Source organism: Giraffa tippelskirchi, chromosome 11 (assembly GCF_054371585.1).
Source record: "Giraffa tippelskirchi isolate mGirTip1 chromosome 11, T2T-mGirTip1v1.2.pri, whole genome shotgun sequence".
Taxonomy (NCBI): Eukaryota; Metazoa; Chordata; class Mammalia; order Artiodactyla; family Giraffidae; genus Giraffa; species Giraffa tippelskirchi.
Window position 1 is genome coordinate 132,572,771 of NC_137285.1, and position 19,669 is coordinate 132,592,439.

General features: G+C 38.0%; 1 protein-coding gene across 6 annotated transcripts in view; it reads right to left on the bottom strand.

Annotated features, from left to right (window-relative positions):
- Positions 1–19,669, bottom strand: part of DCDC1 (doublecortin domain containing 1) — a 453,546-nt gene that overhangs the window by 229,067 nt on the left and 204,810 nt on the right. For all 6 annotated transcript variants that reach the window (XR_014069367.1, XR_014069370.1, XR_014069369.1 and 3 more), the window contains exon 10: positions 12,919–13,089. Coding sequence is in view for 1 of the 6 variants with exons in the window: in XM_081544080.1 (XP_081400206.1) it covers positions 12,919–13,089 (171 nt within the window). In the remaining 5 variants the exon portion in view is untranslated. The remainder of the gene's footprint in view (positions 1–12,918; positions 13,090–19,669) is intronic.

The window sequence follows — 19,669 nt, forward strand, 5'->3', positions numbered from 1 at the left end:
TATTGCCTAAAGTTCAGAGGCTGTGCAGTAACATGATCTACTACTAGAGGTCTGGTGAAAAGCAAAGGAATATAAAATAGCCCCATAACACTATTTGGCACATTTCAGGTGAAATAATTAAATAGATGGGAAAAAGATTAATTTACATGTTGTATTGGGTTGGGGTCCCCTGGAAGCAGACTCTGAGATCAAGCCTTACCTGCATGAAGTTTCCTGCAAAGCATCTTCGGGTGCAACAGGAAACAGGAGTAGATAGATGTGTCAATCGCTCAGTAGTGTCTGTCTCTGCAACCCATGGACTGTAGCCTGGTGGGCTCCTCTGTCCATGGGATTCTCCAGGCAAGAGTACTGGAGTGGGTTGCCATTTCCTTCTCCAGAGTAGGTAGAGGGAGAAGGCAAACTGTGATGCAGTTGCAACAGAGGCCTCTGGTGAGAGCTCTAGAGCTGGGATAGCCCTTCAGAGTTATTCAGAATTGAGGCCGGGGAGTAAGGCTTTACACTGCCCATCAATCAAATATTGGATGCAGACTGCCCTCAGGGGATTAGATTAGTATGCCTAATCTTCAGAGAAACACCAGCCTTACAGGGAGGGCAACTGTCCAAGAAGAATGTAGGTGTGGCAATTGGAGGTGAAGGGTGTATATCTTAGATGTGAAGAGGGAACCCAGGTAGCCTGGCATGGCATCCACTACATACAAACACAAAAATCCAGAGTGTAGAGTACACACACTTTTAAATAGCTCAATACTGAAAGCAACTGGACTTTACTGGTGAGTCTCAGAGACCTTAAGTGACATGCCTCAGGCAAATTTACTCACAAGGGGCAAGGAGATCTTTAGATTTCTCTCAAGTTGACTTCTTCCCAGCTTTACTGAGAGATAATTATCATATAACATGTTTAAGTTTGTGCATAACATGTTGACTTGATATACTTATATACTGCTAAATGATTACAAGGGTTAGCTAACACCTCCAGCACATCACATAGTTACCATTGTGTGTGTTTGTGCGTGTGTGTGTGGTGAGAACATTTAAGATCTACTCACTTTAAAACTCTCAGGTAAATAACACATAGGGGCTTCCCTGGTGGCTCAAAGGGTAAAGAATCTGCCTGTAATGCAGGAGACCAGGGTTCGATCCCTGGGTGCGGAAGATCCCCTGGAAAAGGGAATGACAACCCACTCTACTGTGCTTCCCTAGAGAACTCCATGGACAAAGGATCCTGGCAGGCTACAGTCCATGGAGTAACAGAGTCGGACTGAGTGACTAACACACACACACACAAATAATACATATTAGTAACTAGATCACAAGGCTCAACGTTAGATCCCCAGAATTTATTCATCCTCTGACTGAAAGTGCATAGCCTTTGATTAATATATCCCCATCCCCGGCCCCCCACTTCAGCCCCTAGTATCCCTCATTCTAGTCTCTGCTCCTACAAGTTTGACTTTTTCTTAAACTCCACATATAAGTGATACAGTGTTAGTCCTTCTCTGTCTGACTTATTTCACATAGCATAATGCCCTATGTTGTTTTAAATTACAAACATCAACATTTGCTATTATATCTAAGAATAGAGATCTAATAATATGAAACTTAATATTAAAAAAATTAAAGGTATTTTACAGTAAGCATCACTGACTCAATCGTCATGAATCTGAGCAAACACCAGGAGTTAGTGGAGGACCGAGGAGCCTGGCAGGCTACAGTCCATGGGATCACAAAGTCTCAAACACAACTGATTTAGCAACTAAACAATCACAACAATGTTTTATAGTAGAAATTTTTAACCTAAATCAAAGAACGTGAAAATTAAAATGAAATATTTTTCTTATGTGAGAAGCTAATTAGCTATGAAAAAAATCTTTATCCAACCAGAATTCAAAGTCATCTTTAGAGATAGGAAATTAACTCTAAGTGAATTAACATTATATGTACATTAAATCAAATAAATGCACTGTTACCTTTTTTATTTTTATAGATTTGTGTAATAGTTTTTAGAATATCCACATTTTCTCAAATGCATGTTATCAGTCAACTGTAAACATGTCTAATTTTAATATTCAGATAAGGAGATAATCACAAAACAAATATTGAAATTATGAGATCCAGGCAATGAAAAATTAATAATGAATTAGTATGTTTATACTGCATATAGGAAAATGTGTTTTAATGCCTAACAGAGATATCATTAAGTAGTATTTAATACATAAGGAGTCAGTACATTTGTCCCAAGAAACGAAAATGCACTTATATGAAAATAAGTTATATAATTGTTTAACTTCATTAGTCTAAATGATACCTGGATCAGAAATAAAATAACATTTTTTTAAGCCCAGAAAATTTAATATATTTATGCTTTACAAATAACTTATTTTAGATTTCCTTTGTAAGTTCAGCATAGCCCACCATTGAGAAGATATAAAGTGGGTGACTACCTATGGTGTAGGGCTTTGGGGATGGGCCAAAAGACTCTGACCCCAAAATAGCACTTGTACAAACTAGCCATTACTACCTGATTCCAGTTAGAAATTTTCTCTTTGTTATAATTAAAATACCACAGCTCTATGAGAGAAAATAATGTTCAGCCTTATTGGTTATTGACCTTTGAGGCTATGATTTTCAGCCTTGGCTTTCTGGAATTCCTCAGAGCGCCTGGGGTAGGGCTGGCGGAGAGGGGAGTGAGTGCAGGGAGCTGTGGTCCCAAGTGGGAGATCAAACCTGATGAGTGAGTCTGTGGGGGCAGCCACCATCCTGGCTTCAAAAGAAGTAGATCCTACTTTCATCTGCTTTACATAGCATATTCCAACAAAGAACTCTGATTTAAGAGGGGGAAAAAAGGTTTGAAAACTATCTTAGCTTGGAAGAAAATGTGGTATGCCTTTTTCCTGAAGAAAGTGTAGTACCTGATGGCCTGAATTAGGGGTTGGGAGTAGGTATGGAAAGGCACCAAAGATGAGGAGGCAGGCAAGATGGCCTTCATCAGCTTTACAGTGGGTCTGTGTTCTTTTCCTTTAGCCATTTAAAGTCACATTTCACTGCTTTGTAATAATTTGTTTTTAAAGGGCTTTCCCCCAACCCCATTTTTGACAAGGTAAATTTTCTAAAACAAGGTGCAAAATATTGTCTCTTTGCATCCATTATAATCCTCACTAAATTCAATATATGTAAATGTTCAAAATTATTTAAAACAAGCTAAAAGTGTTTGTCTGTCATGTTTTAGGCCAAGTAATTTCAATAAGACCTTTATAAATGAGAGTACTTCACGTTGAAATGGAACAAAGATTTCACTTTTTTAAAATTAAATAGTGCCTAAAATTATATTTAATTTGTATTAAAATATCAGGTTGTGGGTTTTGTCAGTAACTGAGTATAATATGACATATTATATACCAGACTTTAGAAAGAAAAGATTGTTTACATAAAAGTTCCTGGGCTCAATATATTTCTTCTCAAGGAAAGTAGGGGCTTTTTTGATGAGAAAAGCATAGTTACATCCCCCAAATTCTATTCTACTAAGAAAATAAATATTATACAATTAAATAGGAGCCGCATCATCAGACTTCCCAAATTCTCAGCCTCAGACATCATATTCTCATCTTTTAGTTGAGTGTATGTTTTTTTAATGCTATTTGGTTTCTTTTTTATATATCAAATATGCCTGTAAAGCTAATTTTCCCCCTAATGGGAGGAGATACTCTGAGTAACTAAAACCTATGCAGAAGTCATTTGTCTACAGCAATCCATTTTTATTTTTTTTAATTCATTTTTATCATAAAACATTATCAAAACTGTAGGTAAAATCTTAAGTAGGAAGAGATGCATCACTTCATTTACACTTATTAGAAAAGCTGCATTCAATTCTACCTTCAAATGATGCTTGATAACATTCATGGTGAGTCGGGCTAACATAGATGTCAGTGGGTAATCTAGGGGACGGGAGCATATGTAGGAAGTGAATCTCAGTGACTTGAGCATCTCAAACACTCTGTGAAAAAGCTAATTGAGAGGTAAAAGCAAATTAACTGCTATGGAGAAGGACAGTCTCCCCGAGAGAGATAGTGCGCCCGCAGCAGTGAGGTTCAGTGGTTGCATTTAGTCTGTGTAACTGCTGGGACAGCAATCCAGCTCTGGCCTGTGGACTTTCCCTGCTGACTGCCCACCTGGCAGTCCTCTGGGCACCTTCAAGGCTGTCAGAACCGCACAGGGAAAGCCTGTTCATTACAACAGCTCTGCATGTGAGCTTAGGTACCGCCCAACCAATTGCTCTTCCCAGATTTTTATACAGATGCAGTTTTTCAGTTTTTCTCTTCATTGGGTCTAGGAAGGGAAGATTGAATCTTCCTGCACACAGAGATTTAATCTGGCTGCAGATGCCTGTCAGGAAATAGGCTAGGGTGAATATAGTGGTATCACCCCTCCCACAATAGGCCACAAAAAAAAAAAAGAAAGAAAGAAAGAAAATAAGGCAAGAAGGAAAAGAGCAGTGGAAGGAAAAGAAGATGAAATATTTCAGTGCCTACTGCAAATGGCTATTCATGAGATGTTGGTAGGTATTCATGAGTCTCAAGTTTATTTGCCTTCAAAATGGGCAGTCCGATATTTGCCTTCTTGGTGAAATCTATATATGAAAACTGATTACCTCCATCACATCTTGTCCAACATTTTATAAATGTTCTTGAAGTCACAACAATAACATTGAATATTCCAGTTATACTACTCTAGACACAACTCCTTTGAAAATGAAGTTTTTAAGTTGGTATGTTTTACTACTTAGAGCATATCCTAAATTTGTTGTCCCCCTGTTTACTCAAATAATGTAGGTGAAATAACAGAGCAGCTCAGAAATTCAAAAACATATGTTGGAAAAGTGATTTAACAGAAAGACAAGGATCAAGGAATGTACAGTGGAAATAAGGACATAATATGGATACAAAACAGTGATGACACCATACCAAAAAATACCTCATCACTTGACTTCAGTTATCTCCTTTTACTCATTTAATTGTTCCACAGATTCTTAAATATTTAAATAAATTTTCTATTAAGCTTTATATGTGATTAGAAAACTTTACATATGGATATATACAGTTAGCAGAGAAGGCAATGGCACCCCACTCCAGTACTCTTGCCTGGAAACTCCCATGGATGGAGGAGCCTGGTAGGCTGCAGTCCATGGGGTCGCGAAGAGTCGGACATGACTAAGCGACTTCACTTTCACTTTTCCCTTTCATGCATTGGAGAAGGAAATGGCAACCCACTCCAGTGTTCTTGCCTGGAGAGTCCCAGGGACGGCGGAGCCTGGTGGACTGCCATCTATGGGATCACACAGAGTCGGACACGACTGAAGCGACTTAACAGCATATACAGTTAGAAAACTTAAATACTCTTTTTTAAATGATCACAAAACAGAGTGTGCTGTGTGTGCTAAGTCACTTCAGTCATGTTCGACTCTTTGTGACCCTATGGACTGTAGGCTCTTCTGTCCATGGTATTCTCCAGGCAAGAGTATTGGAATTGGTTGCCATTTCCTCCTCCATTTTCCCCACCCAGGGGTTGAACCGCATCTCTTGTCTCCTGCATTGGCAGGCAGGTTCTTTACCGCAAGTACCACCTGAGAAGCCCACAAAACAGAGTACAAATCTCAAATGTTTCCAGGTGCCATTGTGCCTTTGATAGAGCAAACTCAAGTCTCCAAAACATAAGAAAGGCCAGGAAGGTATTAAGGATCAAAATTAGCATCTTTTTTGTTATCAGTTAAAGTAGCCCATTTTCTAAATATAAACCTGTAAGTTAAAATGAAACTGTAGTAAAAAACTGAGCAGACCTAATATTTATTTTATCGTCTTTGAAAGGTATCATATTGTTCCAATTAAATCATCATAGACTTGAGCTCAGAAGGTGTTCCAGGCCTCTCTGCCTCTTCCCACAGTACCTAGCACAATGACTTGTGGACATATGTATTTAGTAATGTTCCCTGGTGGCTCAGATGGTAAAGTGTCTGCCTGTGATGCGGGAGACCCAGGTTCAATCCCTGGGTCAGGAAGATCCCCTGGAGAAGGAAATGGCAACTCACTCCAGTACTCTTGCCTTGAGAATTCCATGGACAGAGAAGCCTGGTGGGCTACAGTCCATGAGGTCACAAAGAATAGGACACAACTGAGCGACTAATACTTTCACTTTCACCTAGAAGATGAACAAGATGCCGGACAAAGTCATTTTTTAAAAGTAAATATCTGAATTATCCCTTTTTAAAAACCTAAATTTTTTATGCTAGGGAAGAATATGATAACCAAGCAATATAAAAATATAAATGCTAAAAAAAATCTCCAAATCACAGACCAATGATTCTTGTTTTTATCCAGGTTACTAAATTCCACCATATTTTACTTGCTCACAGCCAGAGTGGATTCATGTGAAGTTAGTGAAGATTAAGCTTCAGGACCCATATCTTGCTGCAGCTCTGAGTGCTGGGAGCTACAGAGTGTCAATATATGGGGTGGAAAAGCCAGAGAGTAATCAGGGAATATTTCTATGTAAGAATGTCTGATAAGCTGCCTTAAAACATCTCAGAAAAAGGATCTGAATCTCCAAGTCTCTATTAACCTGTTGTGATTTATTTTCTCAACCTAAATAAATACCCACTTTCAGGCCTAATTTGAAGAAGCTCCTCTTCCCCAAATTTTACAGAAACTGGATCTACCTTTACTGGAAGTAAATGGAACACAAACTACAGATCATCATTGACCAGCTGTGTGTGAAAAGCACTAATTTCAGCGAAAGGACTTCCCTGTACCCATCTTTCACTCACTCCCTATGTTTTCTCCCACCTACTCACACATCCCACACTCTGCTCATCAATTCCCAGTCAGATCATCCACCTTTCTACTAGCTTTTCCACCCACCATCCCCTACAGATTTGCTAATACCCTTTCCTATCAATTCTTTCTTTCCTGCTCTCCCAGAGAAATGCTAACATTTCTGACAGCATCTCCATGGGGATGAAGAGGAGGAGGAGTTGTGGCAAAAGAACAGGACTGGGAAGGCAGAAGTCACTGAGCCATGGCTGTAGCAGATGTTCTCATAGGGGCTGAAGGTGATGGCAGTGACAGGGGATGTGGGATAAGAGAAGGTTTGGAATAGTAAGCAGTTGCTCCAAAAGCTTGTTACCTGAAGGGCTTCATAAATTATGCCACATACTGAGTGTGACCTCTTAAGGTAAAAACAATAAGAAATCTCATCACCCTAAAAGGTGTTAAGATGTGATGGAAAGAAAATGTACCAGAATACCAAAAAAGTCCACACTGTGGTTGTGACTACGTATGAGTGCATATGGAAATGATATGCAAGGGTCACATAAGGAATAATGTGAATATAGGTGATATAACTTTTTTCTAAAATTCTTCTAATGTGTTTTCAATTGTTTTTTTTTTAAACAAGGAACTTGCCCATGGCAGGGGTGGACTTTGAAACCTAGACTGTTCTCAGTCTTCCGTCTTATACATCTATTTGAACTTGGTACTGTATTATGCCAAAATGGAACTGAGGCAATGTGGAACATTGAGTGTGTCCTTTTAAAAAATGATCGTCTAATATTAAGACCTAATGAAAAGCTGCTGCTTTTAAATTATCAATGACAGATACGATAAGGAGGAGAAGCTCAGCGAAGAAGTGAAGGCAACCACACACAATAAGAAAAAATGCACCAGGGGATTTTTGAATCACTCCCTGCCTACAGCTCCTAGTTGAACACCTAGAAGCTCTAGAAGATGATGATGACTCCAATATATTATGTTTGGTTCTTGAAGTTGAGCCCTGGGCTCACATCAGCATTCAACAGTAATGCAAATCATGAAACAGAGAAAAGTAGAAAGATAATCATTCCAATTCACTGTTTTATCAAGATGAAGAGAAAAGGGGGAAAATAAGTTTTACTAGAGCCATGGCTTACAGTTATAAATGGAAAATGCACTGATTGATTGACTGATATAACCTCTAACAGTCTGCAAAGCTCATGCTATAGATGGGATAAAGTTGTTCATAACCACAAAAGTCCCGGCCTTTGCACAGTGACTCAGAGGTAACTGGGCTAGAGACAGTGCTCCAAAAAAGGGAAGCTCATTAAAACTCCATGGAAACAGTTTGGCCAGGCTACGGATATGAACTGATTCTGGAATTAACAGAGGATGGTATGCTGCTAGGACCTGTGCTCAATATCTCTCCAGTTGGAAATAGCAAATTCTCTTCACCTAGATAGGTCTTCCCTTGTGGCTCAGCTGGTAAAGAATCCGCCTGCAATGAGGGAGACCTGGGTCCAATCCCTGGGTTGGGAAGATCCCCTGGAGAAGAGAAAGGTGTCCTACTCCAGTATTCTGGCCTGGAGAATTCCATGGACTATGTAGTCCATGGGGTCACAAAGAGTTGGACACGACTGAGTGACTTTCACTTCACCTAGAGAGTATGAAAAAACTCCTCAATTCTAAGAGATTTGCATTTCTAAATACTTAGGGTATACTTTGCTAATCTAGTTTTGTCTCTACTAACTGGCTATTTCAGATCTAAGAACTAGTTTAGAAAACTACAGATCTCAATTTCTTTTCCAGCAGTCCAAACATCTACTCCCAAAAATATGGGGGCTGGAGGGAAAGGAGAGAATGCATTACCACAAATAATACACAATAATTTATTTATAATGTTCCTTTTAATTATATATGAGAAACGTGTCAATCACTTAGGGCATCCATGACCAACTTCCCTTTCTAAACTAATTACTAGAAACTCCTCTATGCCCTGTACTGCACACAACCCTGCCTTTCCCCACTCAGTGGTTACAGGTGGTTGAGTTAATGTCAGGGACCTAGATAAGGCTGGACTGACGCAAACAGATTCTCTCTATAAATGATTTGAACTAGAAGACAGAAAGACTGTTCAAATGATGATGACCATTTAAACTAAAAAGTTAGGGCCAGAACAATAGCAAGGGGCCACAATTTTCCTCATATACAAACAAAGGAGTAAAAAGAGAAAGCCAGCTTGCAGAAAGAAAAGAGAAATTTCAAAGCTCAGAAAGATGAGGAGAGGAAAGATTATAGGGCTTCAGGAGAAAGAGGTATGGAAAAGAAGTGACTTTCTTGTGAGAATCAGCTGTATTTCCTGGCTTTCATTTCTGTGAGATTTCTTTACATGTTTTCAACAAACCCTCCTTTTATTTGAAATGGTTTCAGAGGGCCTGTGTTGCAGGTAATTGTTTTCCTGTAAACACAGGATTTCTATCATAGAGCTGATGGGAAAAGAGGAAGCTCAAAAGAGGGGAGAAATAAAATGAAAGTTCCCTATACCCGTCCTGGCACAGCTCCGACAGGGAAAGACAAATGTTGAGCTCTGAAACAAAGAAGTACTGTTTGCAGGAATCTTTGTTTTTGTGTTGTTTCATTTTGCTTTTTCATTATTTTTTTTCCTTTTTTAATTAAAGTATAGTAGCTCAGATGGTAAAGAATCCACCAGCAATGCAGGAGACCAGGTTCAATCCCTAGGTCAGGAAGATCCCCAGGAGCAGGGAATGGTTGCTGAGTGCTCAGTCGCTCAGTCATTCTCCAGGCAAGAGTACTGGAGTGGATTGCCATTTCCTTCTCCAGTACCCACTCCAGTGTTCTTGTCTGGAGAATCCCTTGGACAGAGGAACCCAGCCGGCTATAGCCCATGGGTCCCAAAGAGTCGGACACAACTGAGTGATTAAACACACACACACAGTTGACATACAACTTTAGTTTCAGGTGTACAACATGGTGATCTGATACATACACATTATGAACTGATCATCATGATTAAGTCTAGTACCCATACATCATCACATAAAAAGGTATTGCAATACTATTGACTATGGACTTCCCTAGTGGCTTGGACAGTAAAGAATCTACCTGCAATGCAGGAGACCCACGTTCTATCTCTGGGTTGGGAAGATCCCCTGGAGAAGGGAATGGCAACTCACTCCAGTATTCTTGCCTGGAGAATCCCATGGACAGAGGAGCTTGGAAGGCTACAGTGCACAAGATTGGAAAGAGTCAGACACAACTGAGCGACTAATACACACACACATTGATTATATTGCCTCTGCTATACATTACCTCCCTGTGGAGTCTTTATCTCATAACTGGAAATCTGTACTCAATCCCCTTCATCTAATCTGCCCAGTCCCCACCCTTTGGTAACCACAAGTTTGTTCTCTATATCTAAGTCTGTTTTTGTTTTGTTTTATAGATTCCACATATTAGTGTAGATCAGTTCAGTCACTCAGTCATGTCCGACTCTTTGCAACCCCATGGACTGTAGCCCTCCAGGTTTCCCTGTCCATCACCAACTCCCAGAGCTTTCTCAAACCCATGTCCATCAAGTTGGTGATGCCATCCAACCATCTCATCCTCTGTCATCCCCTTCTCCTCCTGCCTTCAATCTTTGCTAGCATCAGGGTCTTTTCCAGTGAGTCAGTTCTTCCCATCAGGGAGCCATGAAACTATGAGCCATGCCGTGCTGCTGCTGCTAAGTCGCGTCAGTCATGTCCGACTCTGTGCGACCCCATAGATGGCAGCCCACCAGGCTCCTCTGTCCCTGGGATTTTCCAGGCAAGAGTACTGGAGGGGGTTGCCATTGCCTTCTCCCCTATGCCATGCAGGGCCAGCCAAGACGGATGGGTCATGGTGGAGAGTTCTGACAAAACGTGGCCCACTGGAGAAGGGAATGGCAAACCACTTCAGTATTCTTGCCTTGAGAACCCCATGAACAGTATGAAAAGATTCTACATATAAGTGAAATCATATAGTATTTGTCTATATGTCATTTCATTTAGCAAAATCCCCTGTGAGTCTGTCCATGTTGCTGCAAATGACAAGATTTCATTCCTTTTATGGTTGAGTAACATTCCACTGTGTGTGTGTGTGTGTGTGTGTATGTACATATAATATATATAAAACATCTTTATCCATTCGTCTATCAATAGATACTTAGGTTGCTTCCATTTCTTGGCTATTGTAAATAATGCTGCAATGAACATAGCATTGCATATATCTTTTCAAATAAGTGGTTTTTTTCTTCCTTCAGATAAATGCCCAGAAGTGGAAGTGCTGAATTGTATGGCAGTTCTATTTTTAACTTTTTGAGGAACTTCCATACTGTTTTCCATAGTAGCTGCACCAATTTACAATTCCACCAACAATGTTCGAGGATTTCTTTTCTCCATCATCCTCATTGACACTTGTTTTTTGTTATCTTTTTGATAACAGCAATTTATGACAAGTATGAGGTGATTGATATCTCACTGTGGTTTTGATTTGTATGTCCCTGATGATTAGTGACGTTGAGCATCTTTTCATGTATCTATTAGCCATCTGTATGTCTTCCTTGGAAAAATAACTATTCAGGTCCTTTGCCCATTTTTTAATTGAATTGCTTGCGTTTTTTGACACTGTGTGAGTTCTTTATATAGTTTGGATATTAATCCCTTCTTGGACACATCCTTTGCAAACATCTTCCCCCATTCAGTATGTTTTTTTTCATTTTGTTGATGGTTTCCTTCGATGTGCAAAAGCTCTTTTGTTTGGTGTAGTCCCATTTGTTTATTTTTGCTTTTGGTACCCTTGCCTGAAGATCTCCAAAAATATATACTGCTAAGACTAAGGCAGCACACAGGAAGCACATTTCTTCTAGGAGTTTTATGGCTTTAGACCTTACAGTTAGGTGCAAAATGGAAGCCTGGATCTGTAACCAAGTCAGAAATCTGCAAAAGAACTACTGGACTGCAGGAACACTTGACCTTGATGTCTTGAACATCACTTCCTAAACCTTTAGCTGACTAGCACAGACTATAAGAGATAAATTATAATTTATCTTGGAATTACACTTCCCCAAAGGTCAATTTTTACATGGTAATATTCTCATTCAAAATACAAACAAGGAATTCCATTAAAGAAATAAGTTATAGACAGAAAATGTAATGTTTACAATGTTACTTGCAGAATAAGACTGAATATTAAGGGGAATTGTAGAGATAAAGGCTGATCAAAATAAAATTACTTTGAATGTTAATCACATTCAAATATAAACATAATCAAAAGGAAATGAAGAGTTGTAGTAATGGTTCTTTAGAGGGAAAAGTGCCATGCTTTGATTAATTTAATTTTACTAGTTATAGTCTTTCAAAATATGAGATATGAGATTATAGAACAATCTTAACTTGATACACTTAATATGGATACATTATTATGATAAAAGTATTTACCTAAACTTCCAGTACATAAATCACTTTAGCTGAATATGGATTATTTTTTTCTCTTCCAGAGATGCAATAGCAAAGAGTAGTCTAGGACATTTAGCCATCTTGTCCTGACAAATAACCAATTCACCTTTTCCCCAGTATATTCTGAAGTATTGATTTTACCAAGTGAACTCAGACATGTGTCACACTTATCCAATACAGATCTTTTTCCTTGGAAATGTAGTTTGAACATCAATCAGTCACCTGGCCTTTCACCTCTAATTCCTATTGCCACTGTCAATTATTAAAGCTTGTCCATTTCTCCAAATAAGTTATTTTTAAAAACAGAAATACATAGTGACTCCTGTGAAAAATATATGTTTCTTGGAAAAGCACATAAATGTTCAATGATTAAATTTCTTCATTAAAATTACTTCTCTGGGTTGAAAACTGAAGTTTATAAATCCATATTTCAAAGACATCTAGATATTTTCTTTTAAAACATAGTTCCTCAATGGTAATATTAGCACTTGTAATCCAAACTCCAGTTTGAGGAAGACAACACAAAAAGAAATTCAAGCTGAGTGGCATTGTTACAAGGGTCTCCAAATGGAGCAGAGTGTTTTGTCTCTGGCTGAACCCATTGATAGTCACAGAATGACACCCACCTTGAGTTGCAGGCCTCCTGGGATAAGAGTGTTTGCTGGAAGGCTTTTAATGTGTTGGTAGACATAAGAGGAGAATTGCTCCTGCTCAGCCTGTAATTGGGGGCCAAGTTTAGAGAGATGACCTCTGTTGCTTTTGATAGCTGTCTGCAATTCATCAATCAGCCTGTTCACCTGAAGGGGTTAAATTACAAGCGTTGTTAGCAAGTAGTAATTGTTGATGTCACACCTATTAGATTTTTGAGTGCCTAGTTTGATGTGGGGGAAATGACTTCAATATAAGAATTTGAGCACAGATCTATGTTCAAGTAAAGTGAACAGACAATACATACATTCCTTCATTAACAAATTTTATTTATGGAAAGATTTCTAATTTTGCATTTTAATAATATCAAACAGGTACCTATTTACAATTGCTTTCTAGATACAGAAAGAAACATATATATCTTACAAGTTTGCCAAGGACTTGTAAACTACTTAACAGAATAAAACCTAAGACTTTAAATAATCAAATATATGTATCAATGGCAATATTTAATTCTATTTTATATACCTTCCTTTCTAGAATATTTTATTTTGCTATCTATAAGTTACCTTTAAATTTTTAATACATATATTAACTTTATTAACATTGTGTGGGCCTTTTAAATGAAACAATTTATTTTCTTCCTTCCAAATGCTTCAAAATATAATTTTCCAAATTTCATAAATATAATTTTTCAAAATATCCATACTTCAAAGACAATATTCTGAATATTCTAGACAATATTTTGAATATATATATATATATTTCAGAATGATGCCCAGAATTTTTTCAGAAACAGCAAAGGTTTAGAGACATTTACCCTTTGTATTTAAATTTCTGGATTTCTAATCAACATATTTAAGAGACACGAACTTGACTTATGGATTACTAGAAAGGCATGCAGAGGACTCAAAAATAGTAAATTAATATTTTAATCCATATAGTTAGCAAATTAAAATCATTACAATTCTTTGACTTTTCATTTTGCTATACAACCTTATATTCTAATAGATTGGATTCTTACATAAACATTGATCGATATAGGGTAGTGACCAAAAGAGATGAAAAGCAAAAGTTCAGTTTATCCATGACTCTTTAAAGTGATCATATTGGACCCATTTAGAGTTATGAATAACTCTGAACAGGGCATGGACTTTTTGAAATCTTGAGTTAAAATCCTGGCTCTTTCATTTTCTGACTGAGAGATTTTGAACAGGTAATAAGACCTTCATCCACAAGTGAGGATTAATATTGACCTTACCATACTAAGAATTAGATGAGACTAAAGAATGGACAACACAATGGCTAACCTATAAAGTCTCATGTACATGTTATATTATTACAGTGTTTACATTTTTAAATAGAGTAGTTTTCTGGACATTAAGTTTTAACTGTCTTTCTTGGTCCTGAAAGTATCACATAGATTCTCAACCTTACTTCAATGTCCACATGTAAAATAAGAAATTGTTCTTCAAGAGTCTCTCATGTACTGACAGTTCATTCTCTTTCTGTCTCAGCTAAAAATACAGCATTTGTCCCAACCAACTCTAATGTTAAGTCAATGATTTTCTATCCCTTCCACAAGAATTTCAGGAAAGTAAATGAAAGCAAGTTTGTCCTATTATCCATATGATTTGAATACTTACTTTTGTATTTTGCCTAGTTAATTTGAAACCTATACATACGGTAATGGTATTATGTATATATACATATATAATACTCAATTATATTTAACTTTTCCCAAGAATGATGTTAAAGTGCTGGACACAATATGCCAGAAAATTTGGAAAATTCAGCAGTGGCCACAGGACTGGAAAAGGTCAGTTTTCATCCCAATCCCAAAGAAAGGTAATGCCAAAGAATGCTCAAACTAGCACACTACTGCACTCATCTCATACGCTAGCAAAGCAATGCTCAAAATTCTCCAAGCTAGGCTTCAATAGTATGTGAACCGAGAACTTCCAGATGTTCAAACTGGATTTAGAAAAGGCAGGGGAACCAGAGATCAAATTACCAACATCCATTGGATCATAGACAAAGCAAGAGAATTCCAGAAAAACGTCTACTTCTGCTTCATTAATTACGGTAAAGCCTTTGACTGTGTGGATCACAACAAACTATGGAAAATTCTTAGAGATGTGAATACCAGACGCCCTTATCTGCTACTGAAAAATCTGTGTGCCAGTCAAGAAGCAACAGTTAGAACTGGACATGGAACAACAGACTGGTTCCAAATTAGGAAAGGAGTATGTCAAGGCTACATATTGTCACTCTGCTTTTTAACTTATGTGCAGAGTACATCATGCGAAATGCCAGGCTGGATGAAGCAAAAGCTGGAATCAAGATTGCCAGGAGAAATATCAATAACCTCAGATACTCAGATGATATCACCCTTATGGCAGAAAGCGAAGAGGAACTAAACAACCTCTTGATGAAAGTGAAAGAAGAGAGTGAAAAATCTGGCTTAAAACTCAACATCCAAACAATGCAGATCATGTCATCTGGCCCCATCACTTCCTGGCACATACATGGGAAAACAACGGAAACAGTGACAGACTTTATTTTCTTGGGCTCCCAAATCACTGCTGATGGTGACTGCTTACTCCTTGGAAGAAAAGCTATAAAAAACCTCAGCAGCATATTAAAAAGCAGAGACATTACTTTGCCAACAAAGGTCCATCTAGTCAAATCTACGGTTTTTCCAGTAGTCATGTATGGATGTGACAGTTAGGCCATAAAGAAAACTGAGCACCGAAGAATTGATTCTTTTGAACTGTGATGTTGATGAAGACTCTTGAGAGTCCCTTGGACTGCAGGGAGATCAAACCAACCAATCCTAAAGGAAATCAACCCTGAATATTCATTGGAAGGACTGATGCTGAAGCTGAAACTCCAATACTTTGGCTACCTGATGAAAAGAGCCAACTCACTGGAAAAGACCCTGATACTGGGAAAGATTGAAGGCAGGAGGAGAAGGGGATGACAGAGGATGAGATGGTTGGATGGCATCACTGACTAGATGGACATGAGTTTGAGCAAGCTCCGGGAGCTGGTGACGGACAGGGAAGCCTGGTGTGCTGCAATCCATGGTGTTGCAAAGAGTTGGACATGACTGAGCGACTGAACTGAACAGACTGAAGAACTTTAGAAGCATTATATGCATAAAAGAAAACTAATATAAATTATTCCTGGGTTTTTTTGGTGTTTTTCTTATTTGTCCCTAAGTGACCAAGCACTTGCTTTCTTTAAGCAATGCTTTCTTCTAAATAAAGTGTTGGCAAACTTCTTTGTAAGACCCAGATAATAAATATTTTCAGTTTTGTGTTAAAATGTCTCCATCAAAACTACTCAACCCTGGGGACTTTCCTGGTGGTCCATTGACAAAGACTCTGTACTCCAAATGCAGGGGCCCCAGGTTTAATCCTGATCAGGTAACTAGATCCTACATGACACTTCTAAATATTCCACGTGTTGCAACAAAGATAGAAAATCCCTGTGCCACAGCTAAGACACAAAGCACCGAATAAATAAATAAATATTAAACAAACAAACAAACAACCATTTGACCCTGCAGCTGTACTTTGTAAGCAGCCACAGACAATATGTAAACAAATTGACAAGGCTATGTTCCAATAAAACTTTATTTAGAAAAATAAGCAATGGGTTGGATTTGGCCCCTGGGCTGTAGTTAGTTTATCAACCCTTCTTGTAAACACATATATTTCCTTTCCTTTCTTGCTTTTCTTATAAGCAATACTCTGGTCCAAGTCTTCATCTCCTCATCCCCTCCCATTACTGGCATTTTCAAAATAAATATTGAGTGGTCCCTGTCCTAATCTCTCCCTCTCTAAGCCATCCTGCCATCTCCACCTAATTAATCTACCTCCAGTAGTATAATGAACCTTCCAAGTAGCTCCTTCCTCCCCTCCTACCCTTCACCAACGCTACTGCCTTCTTCATCTTGCTCTTCAAGATTCAAGACTTTTCCTTACTTTCTGGAACAAATTTCTATGCTTCCCAAATACAGTTAACTCTATAAGAAAGTTGCAAAACTTAAGCTATGGCAGTGATAACTGATTCAATTTTAGTCAATGTTTTTATCTTTATCTTTACCATACTACCTCCTAGCAGTATTATCCTCAAAGATGATGGATAATAGTATCTATCATACCAAAGCTAGAGATCAAAGCAGACCAGGTGACTTGCTCTTACAGTTATCTGACAAAATTAAATCTAATATTCAAACGCCTTAAATAGATCCTACTTGGGCTTCCCAGTAGAGTAAAGGCAGTGGTAAAGAATATGCCTGCCAATACAGGAGACAAAGGAGTTGCAGGTTCGATCCTTGGGTCAAGAAGATCCCCTGGAGAAGGAAACAGCAACCTACTCCAGTATTCTTGCCTGAAAATTCCGTGGACAGAGGAGCCTGAGGGGCTATAGTCCATGGGGCCACAAAGAGTGGACATGACTGAGCATGCACGCACGCTACTTCTGGAAAGCACCGATTCTCTCTGAACCTATACCCGGTACCATATAATTCAAAAAGAAACAATTTTATGTAGTCTTCAAAATATACTAAGCAACATGCAATATATTTTGCTAGTCAATAATACTTCTCCCTTTAATTTTATACACTGAACCTAATGCTATATAGCACTCCATCAAAAGAAAAAAAAAGGAGGAATTTCAGGCTTTGATTTGAGAGCATTTTTATACATGACTGGCTTTACTGTCACAATTCATAGCCTTTCACTGATAGGGGATTTCATGTGACATCAGAAATCAACCAACCATACAATTGATGATGTCATTTGCATTCTAAAGGGCTATTGGTTAGAGCCTTAAAGTTTCATTTCCTATAAATTCTTTGTTATTTCAAAAAATTTCTCTATCATTTTTGCTATTTTCCTTGGCTGTATGATTATCTGTTAATGTGTGTGAAGCATAATTAAACTAATTATGACCTACTTTAATAACTTAAAATTATCAAATAAGATGCCATAGCAAAGATTAACTTACATCTTAAACATAGAACATATATCAAGAATTCTGCCACGGATGTTTTGATAAAGTCTCCATCCAATTTTATTCAAACTTTGTTACTTTACATATTCATAAGGCCTTCTATTCTGAAAGTGCTACATTTTTTCTCAGTTTTTATGATAACATGTCGTGTTACCATTAAAGATAACACTATGCATGAAATAATTCATATACCAAAATTGGGTAGGTAAAACAATATTTCTGAATCATTTTACATAACACGATTTTTTTTTCAAATCACAGATGTTGCTAAAAGGGGGAATATGTTTAAAATTCTTCATCATGAATCTTTTTTTCGTGCAAATCCCTTTTTTTTCTCCCTCTCTACAAAGGCAATGTGAATGGGGGCAAAAAAAAGACAAAACTTGACCTTTTGTGATCCCAGCATTAATGGGTCTGTTCATAATTCAATCTATGTGTGTGTGGGAGCATCCATGTGGAAACATAGAGGCCTGAGAGACATAAAGCCTTTCCCTTTAAACATTATCTGACCCTATCAGTCCCATTCACAAAAGAAGGCTTACGTATGCATATGTTGAAAAAAATGCACCATCTCATTGTGCAGTAGAAAGCCTACACATTCTCCTCTTCATTCTCTGTGGAAATGCAGCACGGAAGTGACACTTGTACAGAATTTGGGAGAGTGACAAAAGAGCAGAAGGTAGCAAAAAAAAAAAAAAAACTGAGTATTCTGACGAGGAAACAAACTAAACTTCTGAAAGAATGCAAATGCACACCTGTCAATAAACATATACGGAGGGCAGTTTGGTTGTGTTTCTGTGATACATTCATGCAACTCTTGAGTTTAATTGAAGTCTCAACATGATTTATAGTAAGCACAAAATATTATTCGATTTATAATCATTCTTAAATACCTACCTATGAAAGGTGTACATTCTAAACCATACATTGTGAATACTGTATTTTAACTGTTATGAATGACTCTTTGAGGAGCTCCTGGCTTTTGAGTGAGGAAAGTTCCTCACTCCTCACTCTTTGAGTGAGCATCTAGCTTCTCACTAGATGTTGAGCTTAGCTGTTGGTCTGAATGCTGTGTAGCTTTGAGTCCATATATGTTGGTGAGGAGACTCCAGAGCACTTTGTACTAAATTGTCCCTTGGAATCAGCACAAAAGGGCAGCAGCCTCCATGCTAGGAAACACCATCTGGGCATACAACATATGGGATGGTCTCAAAGGCAGGTCAGTGCTTAAACTTAAGACCAAGAAACTTTCTAATTTACAGCATACTTAAAAAGAACCAGAAGGGGAGCTGGGAGATAAAAATAGGTGTTTTCAACTCCCTAAAATATCTTATTTGTTTCAGGTACAGAGTTACAGTGCTTTTTTAGGCTGAGAAGTGACTATAACCAGACTTGATGAACAAAGACTAGAAAAGACATGGGAACCTCTGAGAAAAATTAAGTATCTCTTAATCTTAAAATTAAGGATGAGCTACAGTGTAACGACCAGGAAAACTGAAGTGTGTACCATCTCTTATTCCAATCACTGCCACTACTCTCAACTTTTTAATGGGAAATTATTTTGGAAGGAGTTCTATCTTGTTTCCAGCCAGAGGTCATTTATGTGCTTCCTTTAGGCCTATTTAAGAGTCCAACATTCCCATCAACTCATGGGGAAAGGGGTGATTGAAAATAAAGACATTTTAAAATATTTTTATAACTTAC